Source organism: Phalaenopsis equestris, unplaced genomic scaffold (assembly GCF_001263595.1).
Source record: "Phalaenopsis equestris unplaced genomic scaffold, ASM126359v1 Scaffold000174, whole genome shotgun sequence".
Lineage (NCBI taxonomy): Eukaryota > Viridiplantae > Streptophyta > Magnoliopsida > Asparagales > Orchidaceae > Phalaenopsis > Phalaenopsis equestris.
Window position 1 is genome coordinate 1,193,928 of NW_018164616.1, and position 11,124 is coordinate 1,205,051.

The window sequence follows — 11,124 nt, forward strand, 5'->3', positions numbered from 1 at the left end:
GTTTGAAATTGTTCGTGAAGTATATATCATTTTCAAGCTCCATCGCTCTTCCACCAATAAAACTGAATTAAATTTGAGATTGATTTTAGGATTATTCATGAATGGCCATCTTTCATTTGGCGTTCCAATGCTAAAATAGTTTCGATAGATTCTTATTAGAGATAATGACTCAAATAAATTTTATAAGGCATTAAGGACTGATGATGTCTGTTAACAATCATTTATTTATTTTTAATAAGTATTTTAAAAAAGTTAATTTTCCAAATAACTAGAATTCATGCTTCATTTTCAATTATAAATATTCTCTATTAGTGAGAAAAATCTCTCTCATTCTCTTTCTTTTCTTATTGGCCTTTGACCCCACATGTTCTTAAAAGAAGCTAAGAAAACTATCGTTCTTACGTGAATTATAGTTCTCACTTACAGTCTCCAATACATCTCTACTTAGAGCACGGGGTTATTATTAATAAATCGATTATATTGAGAATAATCAAGATCCAAAGTTCATATAAGTTTTAATTTTTGCCTTCAAATAGGTGTATACCATCATCTTTAGATTTTCCATTGAAAAATATGTTGGCTATCCTCAATAGATGAATCAAATTTTAAGTTTTCAAATATCAAATGTCAATATTAATGATACTAAGCATCAACATTGGCTTTGATGTCATTAGTATCATTAAGATGAGTTGCAGTGGAGGTAAATGGGTTATCCTTACTTGAAATATCAATAAAATAGCCTATAATCAAGTTGTTAGAATAAACTTTCAATATTTATGTGAGTGTGATCCTAATGTTTGGTAACTTGCCTCTTATAAGAGACTAATATTCTTTACAAGCTCTTATAATATGTGTCTTATTGAAAACTCAATATGTTGTAGTTAAATCTTTGGTTCATCAACAAAAAAATATTTCTCCCATGCGAGATTTCATTGACTAGGATACCTTCAAGAGTTTTTACCATTGAAGATTTTTAAATGAATTGAAATCATTTGTCTTTTGAAGTTTTTTGTTTTGTAAGATTTTTTGAATAAGTAAAGAAAACTATAATAATATATTCTTGATATAAAGAAATGTTATATATCTTCTCAGATTTATGCCTTATCAAAATTTTTGAGAAACTTTTACCGTATGATGCTTATACCATATGAGTTTTTTTTACCAGTACTTTTTGAGATTCATTCTTTTCAAGCTTTCTTAAGAAAACATGTATCCTTACATGCTTTTATTTTTTGAAATTTTTTTTATATACTAATATATTTTTATACTCAACCTTCTGAGATTTTTAAATTTACCTATGTCATCTTAAGCTTTTAGCCTTATGAAGTTCTTAATGTAATTATATTATTTTAGGGTTATGCCTACTGAGAGTATTTATTATACACGTAACTTTTGACATTTGTAACCTTTTAGATTCATCAATACCTTCTAAAATATATACATATTGAGCTTTTAAATATTTAAATAACTTATCAGGCTTATGTTTTTGAGATTTTTTAGAGAGTAGAGATCCTATCAATTATTTGGTTTCATGGAATAGTCCTGAAGAGGATCATATTCATTATTAACTTTTTATCAAGGCTACCTTTAAAGGTTGTGCCTTCCACTAAATGCTTCCTTATCGGTTATGATTGGAAATTTAATTTTTCATTTACCCTTATGTGATCTTTTAATGAGAGCCCTATTTATTATTAGCTTCTCATTAAAAAAAATCTTAAGGTTTTATAAGAGATAAAAATTTGTTAGAAGATAATTCAAATTACTTTCAATGTATGTTAGTGTCTTAATTGATAGTGATTTATGCATCCACATGGTGGATTTGAACAATATGGAAGCATACAATTTCACATATAAGTGTAGAGTAAAAATGCCCAAAACAGAGTCCTCTAAGAAAGACTCATCGTAGTAGCTAAAATTTGTGAGGCCTTAATGAAAAATCTCTAAAAGTACTCATGAAGTAAGATTCCTTCATTTTGGTGAAATTTTGAAAGATAAAATGAATCTTTGACAATCAATTAATTATGATTTATTACACTATAATAATTCTAGTGAGTGTTGAATGTGTGGACAATCCCACATGGTGAAAGTTGAACCAAGTAGGAGCTTGATTTTTGAGGGTGATAGAAAAAAACTTAACAAATGAGTGAATTTTCTGGAAGAAAATTATTAGTGCAGAAAAATCAAGTCTTAGCTAAAAAAAATATCCAACACACACAAAAATATGAGTGATAAGAAACGATAAATTTTTTTATATGAAAAAAAATTGGAAGGGAAAAATCATGTGGCCCGGCCTAGTTAAAATAGTTCACCCTATCATTAAATTGGCAAAGTTTTACTCTTGAGAGCCAAAGAAGAATAAATTATAAACTAATGATATGTGCTTGTCATTTTGTCATTTTGTTGTTACAATGAGAGTTATCAAATGAAGTCATTAGATCATATTTGCCTAGAGGTTAATCAAGCATTAATAATCACATGTCATTAAATGTGTCATAACAATCACAATTAGGCAATAATAGACTTTAGTGGTGGTTAGGGGTGTAAACGAACCGAACACGAACAAACAAAGCTCGTGTTCTTGTTCGGTTCGTTTGAAATTACGTGTGTTTGAAATAGACTCGTGTTTGAAATTGTTCGTGAAGTTATTGCTCGTGTTCGGTTTGATTTATTTGAAAAATGTTTGAAATGTCTGAATTGTTCGAAATCTTACAAATTTGTTCGTATTATTTGAATTATTCAAATTGTTGGAAAACTTTTAAAATCTTAAACTTATATAAAATTAATGCTTAAACCTATATGAATCACATCACAAATGCAAATTAGCCGAAGCACAACTCACAATAAAACCATAATATCATATCTCATCCATAAAAAAATTCAGATCTAGAGGTAATATATGAGATTTCTAATATGCGAGATTTCACTACAAAAAACTAGGTTTCACTCAAAGAAACCAAATAAATCTAAAAGAAAAATAAGAAAATTTAAGCTAAGTGATGAACCTTATGATAAATACAAAATTATAAAATTTAATATAAGCTAAGAGACGAACCTGAAGATCAATTTATAATTTATAAGATTTAATTTTTTAAAACATGATAATTTTTAGAGTATATAATTATTTTTAAAATATGATAATTTATATATATATAATTATTTTAAATTTTTTGTATTTCGAACAATAATGATTCAAACACGATTGAACAAATGAATGTTAGTGTTTGGATCGTTAATAAACCGAATGAAAAAAAATGTTCGTGTTCGTCTCGTTTGCTTATCAAAAGAATCGAACACAAACCCCCCGACGAGCCGAACAAGAACTATTTGCGAACAACGATCTTTTTTGACAGCCCTGGTGGTGGTGGACAATTACTGGTGCTTGTTAGGATCTAGCTTTCTTTATAAGTTTTTTGAATAAAAAATTGATAAATCTAGCTAAATCCTCAAAACACTCTGTTGAACAGTCCATGTTGATTTTATTCAATAATTAAGCGTCTTAATAATTCAAAATTGAATAATCTTAGATTCTTATTTCCTTTCGTAGAGCTACTCGATTATTCTATGATTATAATGAATTAAGCTTCTCATTACATCTTAGCATCTTTTGCTTGGGCTTAAATCAAATTAATTATAGTATTATGGGGTTCACATTGCCAACTATTAGTTCATAAGTTTAATGTAATTAGAGCTTGGATGACATTCAATTTGACATTAGAAGTTATGCATATCAATGATAATTTTATAAACATACAAATATCTTTCATATGTAAAATTATGATAACTTTATTTTAATAATGTTGTAACATATAATATCATCTATAATATATATATATATATATATTAAACATTCATAAAAATTTTAATAATATGAACGGAGCATAAAAATGAACCACGAGAGGGGGAATAAATGCCAATTTGTCTCTGTTCCAGTCTAGACGGTAATGGCGATAGCCACGCTTGCTCCCTCTGCCATCATTTCCACGCTCGGCCGCAGAAATTTCTACTCAGCGAAAGCGATTGCTCCCAAAGATCGAGCCTTTATAGGCGGTTTCTCACCCTTTTCTTCTCCCGCTTCAGCTCCACTCAATTCGCCCTTCTCCGACCGAGAACCATCGCCGATTTCTCCTCCGACGTTCTTCCCTCCATCGCCGACTGGTTCGCCTTTTGGATTCCATCGTTCTGATCGGATGGAAGGAGGGAGTTACGCGGAGGAGCTGAGTGTGGCGGTTAGGGTGGTTCAGATGGCGTGCTCGCTGTGCCAGGAAGTTCAGGAGGGGCTCGTTGGGAGGAGGAGAGAGCAGATTAAGTCCAAGGATGACGATTCTCTGGTTACTATTGCAGGTTTGGATCATCTCGGTGCCTTTTTTTAATTTTGTTTTTACTTTTGGTTTAGGGTTTCCATTTGACGAATTGTGGTTTTTATTTTAAGAGTTGAGGAGCAGCTGTTGCTTGTTTTGTGTCCCGCATTTTGAAGCGGGAGCAGTAATGGGGACTTCGTTTTGTGATGTGATTCTGCATCTTCATTATTGGGATTCTTGAGTTTTTAGGGGTAATGACCATTGTTTTGAAGGTTTAAGAATGAATTCTGCCATGAATTGAGCTGCTTTTCATTCTTTTTGAGACTTGAGAATTGAAATTATTGCCGGCACATTCAACTGGTGAGAGGGTGCCTTTTTCAACATCCTGTTGATGGAGATCAGGTTGGATTATTTGTTTAGCTGTGGTTTTTGTAAATGTGTGGATACAAAAATAGGCAATTCCATCTTTATTAGGGTTCAGTTGCAGCCACTTTTCTGCTCTATATTTGCTTAAGTTTTCATCTTCTTTGCTGTAGCAGTAAATAGGTGTATTAGACATTCCACTGAGGGTCCCTGTTAGGGAAATTTCTAAGACAATATGTAGACTTTATGGCTGGCTTTCTCTAAGTTTAAATGTCAAAAAGATATCTATAACATTTGCAAAATGGCATATTTCTTTGTAAAACAATGGCATATAAACAACAGTAATGCCCATGCAGTTTGCAAGAATACACAAATGTACCTTATGTTTGGGTATTAACTTTTTGGAAGATAAATTAATAAGGGTTTTTGCTAAATTGTTAGTAAGAACTAAACACTTAAAATGTCTGTAAATTTTGAATATTTGACGAATAATGCAAAATAAAAGTATCTATCCATATGCATTACTTCAAATTAGTGGATTATTTGGGATTTATTTCTATCCTCTAAAACATATATAGAAAAAGTAGTTTAATGTTAAAAAGTAATACTTCAAATTAGTATTTATATTTTACTAATAATTTAGCAGAAAAGCAAAATCAAATTCTATAGTTCCTCTAAACAGAGTTTTAAAGAGAAGTATTATGAAGATAAGGCATAAACTGTTGTTCTATTTGCAAGGAACCCTTCTTTTGTCAAATCATCGCTGCCATCGTTAAAAGGAAGTGTTTTATGCAACAAATGTGTTTTATTAACAATATATGCATCACATCCTTGTTCCCATTTATGTCTCTATTCTAAATTGAAAATGACAAAAATAGCCAATGAAAGAGGTGCACACTTTTTATGGTGTTAAGACTTGTTTGATGTTGTAATATTTGCGAGGTATTAAATAGTGTATTATATGGATTTTATTTAGAATTCGTAATGAAAATATTGATTTTTTAATTAAAATTATTATATTTATTTCATTTTAATTTTCATTCTTGGCACGCCTAATGAAATATATAAAGGGGCAGATTTTATAAATATGGGAGTAATTTATATGTAGTATGTTTTTGAAGGTTAAAATTCATAAATTTGTTCATATTGTTTAAAAGTTACAGAAAATTGAAGTTTTTTTTTTAAATGATTCTTGTGCATGTATATTTGTTTATTATTTTTTAAGTGATCACAATAGTTCTTGTTAATGGAAAGTTCATGAAGATTTAATTCTGCATTAAAGCTTGTTTCTATGAGTGAATCTAACGGAGTTGTGCTTTTTTGTTACATGAAAAACTACTTTAAGAACCATTGAAGATCAATGAGAAAGTTATTGTTCATGCAATATGATAGCTGTGTGCAATTTTGAATGTTGTAAGGACTGCACTTATGTCATTTTTTTTTTTGCACAGAAAAATAAAGCAATTAAAAAGAAGGATAAATAATGTGTTACAAAGATATTATATTAGTTTCTTTGAGAGCTAATCTGATAGATACCAGTGTGGAGTTTAGCACTTAAAGGTGTGTATGATGATAGCTTAGAGTGAGATTTTGGGCTTCATTTGTCAGTGGAGTTAATAAATATAATTTTTTAGTAAGAATAAATTTCAAAACGATCCCAAAGTTTTGCAGTGTTCCAATTTAATCTTTTGACTATTAAAAATTTATCCCAATTGGTTTGTCGTGTAAAAATCTAAATAGTCGGAGGACTAGTTTGGGATTTAACCTGTATGTAAAGCTAAGGTTGACCTTTTTTTTGATCTATATTTAAAGAGGACCAAACAAGTAGTGAATTTACGAAAGAATTGTTGTAAGTTGACTTGGATATGCCTGATTTATAGAGGGAGACCTGCTTATGGAGGTGATACTTGTGTCAAGTCAAGAAGGAAACTGCCAATTTCCATTTTAGCTGTGATATAAAGAATGAAAAACCAAGCTAGAAAGTCAAAGGAGCCATGCATGGTTTAAGAAAATCTTCCCATGTATTTTGGCTAATTTGCATTCCTGTTGTGCAATTTCGAAGTATCTTAAAGTTTCTGCTGTGTTTTTTTCAGAAATTATTTGCAACAAGTTCAACTTAATGATTTTCATTTGCATGATAGATTGGGGAGTGCAGGCAACCATTAGTTGGGTCCTCTCGCAGTATTTTGGAAGCGAGAATGTCTCCATTGTAGCAGAAGAAGATGCTCACACTTTGTCTCGAAAAGATGCAACCAATTTACTTGAATCTGTCGTTAAAGCTGTAAATGGATGCCTCGTTGAAGCTCACAAATATGGACTCAAACCTCCTCCGAAGCCACTCCGAAGTAGCGAAGTTCTTGAAGCTATAGGAAGATGCAACTCCAACGGTGGACCTAAAGGAAGGTTTTGGGTTCTCGACCCTGTCGATGGCACCCTAGGATTTGTTCGCGGAGACCAATATGCTGTTGCCTTAGCCTTAATAGAGGATGGAGAGGTTGTGTTGGGCATTCTTGGCTGTCCAAATTATCCGATGAAGAAAGAATGGCTAAGTTATCATCAACAATATTATCGACTCATGTCAAAACTATCTCCGCCAGTTGCAGGATCATGGCATAAGGGATGTGTAATGTATGCAGTCAAGGGCAGTGGCAAGGCTTGGATGCAACCGCTTGTCCATGACCATGGAAAATTTGGATCAAATAATCTCTCTACGAAGTCGATCAAGGTATCGTCTGTTGATGATCCAGCTTTTGCTACTTTCTGCGAACCGGTTGAGAAGTCAAACTCGAAGCACTCGTTTACGGCTGGATTGGCGCGAAGTGTTGGTCTAAGGTATGCCATTTCCGTGTTCTATTAATTTTCCTGTTTAATGTTCCTATTTGTTTATGTTAGCATATCTAATCTATCACATATGCTAACTATTATTAGTAATAACGTATGCTTTTTTTTCTTTTGTTATGCTTTATTATTAGTGAGGATAGTTTACTTTATGGTCTTTATTGTTCTACTTTTTTACCCATAAATAGGTGCATAAATATTTATGCTATGAAGATAATTCATTAAAGATATAGTCCTTTGAAATTCTCTCTTGTATATACTAGTTTCAACATAGAAATCCATTGCTCTAGTCTAAAGCTCAAACTATTAACAATTATATCTTGCTCTCAATGTTTGGCCATCTGTTTTTTCATTGTTTTTAACAAAATTTCACAATCAAAATGAAGCTTGTCCTCTCAAAGGAAGATTATTATATATATAATTTCAGCCCAACAGCATAGTAGTGATTATTTTGTTATCTAATTCTATGTTGCTCAAAAGAGGACTTTGTGATCATTTTGTGCTGTGGACCTTTTTTTTGACATAACATGATACATAAGTAGGGTCATTGAGATTAGAAATGAGTGAATAAGAAATTATTTTATAGCACTGTCTTGAAATATTGCGCCATTGAAATTTGTGAACAACAATGAAAAAAGTGTCAAAATAGTCTCTTGACCTTCTGCAATGGATCATTTTAGTCCCAAAGTCAGTAAAAGTACTTAGTTTAGTCCCCAGACTCTTATAATGTGTTGAAATATTCCCACGGTGGATTATTTCAGTCTCAACTTAAAGAGTTTGGGGACAAATTAGACATTTTTATAGACTCCAGGACTAAAATGGCCCTATGTAAACTGTCAGGGGCCTATTTTAACACTTTACTCGGACAATAATATTCCGACTCAACCCTTTAATCGGAACTATAGTTCTGGATTAATCGCTCAACTATTTGACCAAACCACTTTGAATAATAATGATAACATTAAACTCATTTTGCAGAGTTTCAGATACCAATAGTAATTTCGTTAATGTTTTTCTACTAATCCTCTGGACAGAAAGCAACCTTTGAGAGTTTACAGCATGGTGAAATACGCCGCAATAGCCTGCGGAGATGCAGAGATCTTCATGAAATTCGCGAGGGCCGGATACAAAGAGAAGATTTGGGATCATGCTGCTGGCGTTATTATCATCCACGAGGCCGGCGGCGTCGTCACAGATGCCGGTGGCAGACCTTTGGATTTCGCAAAAGGCATCTACTTAGAAGCTCTCGATCGAGGCATCATCGCTTGTTCCGGTTCGCTGCTGCACGAGAAGATCATCAGAGCTGTCGATGCGAGCTGGGATTCATCCAACTTATAATAATTGTATCAACTCATCAGCAATCTTTTTGTTGCAGACTTCACCAATCAGCAAGCGAAAGGGTTACATTTTTCAGAATTCTAGAGAAGGCTGTGAAATTTGGTTCAGGCTCAATGTACTGGACCTTGTAGGTAAAAAAAGCTGGAACCTTATACAGAAAATGAGAGGAAGGAGAATCAGTAATATTTCTATTATACCATCTTCTTCGTCTTTGTTATGGTTATATCTGCAACAAGCGATGGCTAAGTGTAAGAAAAGGATTTGTAAGCAGAAATGGAGAGTTTTTATTTTTCTTTTTTTTTATACATGAAATGGAAGCTTATTGTATATATATTTTCATGGTTTCGTGGTTTGAGAAATTGGAAAAGCTGGTTCTGGTGCAAGTTGTTTTCTTTGGTTTAAGAAATTGAAACGTTTAATGTTAAATAAACCTTATGTTTCTTAATTTCTATATGTTTAGGGTCATTTAAGTAAATACCACTCATTTTCTGTGTATTTGCGCATCCAATACGTATGCCGCCAAAATCATTCATATCACCTAAAATGCAAGATGCATCTTTTTGATGCATGGATAAGGAGACATGTACGTAAAAATTGAAGTTCAAAGTGTTAGACATGTCAATATATATGAATTGAGTGGTATGTATGTAAATCTTCCTTTCAAAAATATGCTTGAGATAAATTTGCTTATTTTAGTTGAGAGATGGATGGAAATAGTGGCACATAAAATGAATTTACTAATACTCTGAGAAAAAAAAAGGTAAAATAAAAAAAAATAAAACCCAATGCATAAGTTCCTAGTTGTGATTGCTGGTTTCAATTTTTATTTTTTTATTGGTCATTCAATAATTCAATGAATTACTTTTGACAGAATAGGACAATCGGACAATATTCGAAGCTGGAATAAAAGCAGTATTTAGGCAGAATCAAGTTAGTTGGACTATGACAAGCGCACGATAGATATGAAAACAAAGCTGAGGCTTTTATTAAAGGCGATTCATACAAAACAAGGGTCAAGTCAATAAAAGCAGTATGTAGGCAGAATCAATATTCGAAGCTGGAATAAAAGCAGTATGTAGGCAGAATCAAGTTAGTTAGAATATGACAAGCGCGCGATAGATATGAAAACAAAGCTGAGGCTTTTATTAAAGGCGATTCATACAAAACAAGGGTCAAGTCAATAAACAATGATGTAAGCACCTGATAAAATTTGTTTTATTTTTGGAAAGGTGAGGCTCACGTTCAAGTAAACACATTATATGTATATATAATTAAAAAAAATAACAATGACATTGAAAGGAAAAATATAGTAAATAATAATGATTCCCATTCAGAGGAATTAAAAAAAAAAAAAACCTTAGATAATTAGGGGCTAATATATGATTAGGAGTGTTTGGGAATAGTTGTTTGAAGAAGTAGCTTTAAAGTTGTTGCAGAAGTAATTGTTGTTCAAAAGATTATGATGACCGCTATAAATTTATTTTAATTTTAAAAAAATCAGACAGTAGTTCAGGTTGACAGAACAGACTTCTAGCCCAAAAACTCCTAAAAAGTAGCAAAAAAAAGTAGTTCCCAAACAGAAAATCGGAAAAGAGAAACAACGTCGCAAAAATACCCTTAGGCTCCATATGCAGCAGATCCAAGCAACATATTTAATACAGAAAGATTTACATGCACTCAATTCTTATCCATTTATATATCTAAAATCTAAGTTTTAAGTTTTACACATATACTACCTTACCTATACTTAAAAGAGTTGTATTTCACTTTTAAAAGTTAAAATTGCTGTACTTTGATTTGATATGAAAGATTCGGTGAAAAAAATATAAAAAGCAAAATTTAGATGTCAGGTATGTAAATATATAAGAATTGGATGGCACTTATGTCAACGCCTCATATAATACAATGCTTAGCAATTCTTGAAAGGCATGGCATGGCTAAAAAAAAAAAAAAAAAAAAAAAAAAAAATTGGTATTTGCTCCCCCGCCCCCAAAATACTAAGAAACGCAATGCAATCAGATCGAGTATACAGTCAAAACAGACCATGAAAGTAAAAGAGAAAGTGACCAAAAGAGTGGCCGTATTAGTGACATATGATAATGAATGGCAGAGAACTTTAATTATTCGAAATATTAAAATTTTATATTCTTAGGAAGATTAAATTTAAAAATTTATTTTCTACTCTACTGGCAAATATCAAAATTGATTCAAAGTTTAGCTCCAATCGAGATTGAAATAAACTTGCAGAGATATGAGCTGAAACTTTGGATTTTTTTTTTTTTAAAGC

General features: G+C 31.9%; 2 protein-coding genes across 3 annotated transcripts in view; one reads left to right on the forward strand and one right to left on the reverse strand.

Annotated features, from left to right (window-relative positions):
* Positions 1 to 3,885: 3,885 nt before the first annotated feature.
* On the forward strand, positions 3,886 to 9,220 carry LOC110022148 (PAP-specific phosphatase HAL2-like). The gene is made up of 3 exons (XM_020720962.1): positions 3,886 to 4,341; positions 6,803 to 7,493; positions 8,534 to 9,220. Exons 1-3 carry the CDS (start codon positions 3,942 to 3,944, stop codon positions 8,835 to 8,837), a joined length of 1,395 nt encoding a protein of 464 aa, XP_020576621.1. The 5' UTR covers positions 3,886 to 3,941; the 3' UTR covers positions 8,838 to 9,220.
* LOC110022147 (pentatricopeptide repeat-containing protein At1g03540) overlaps positions 8,902 to 11,124 on the reverse strand; it is a 31,137-nt gene continuing 28,914 nt past the window's right edge. Inside the window, exon 2 of one of the 2 annotated variants that reach the window (XM_020720961.1) lies at positions 8,902 to 8,985. The gene's annotated coding sequence lies outside the window, so the exon portion shown is untranslated. Of the gene's footprint in view, positions 8,986 to 9,006; positions 9,064 to 11,124 lie in introns of those variants that run through there. The other variant, XM_020720958.1, reaches the window with a different exon arrangement.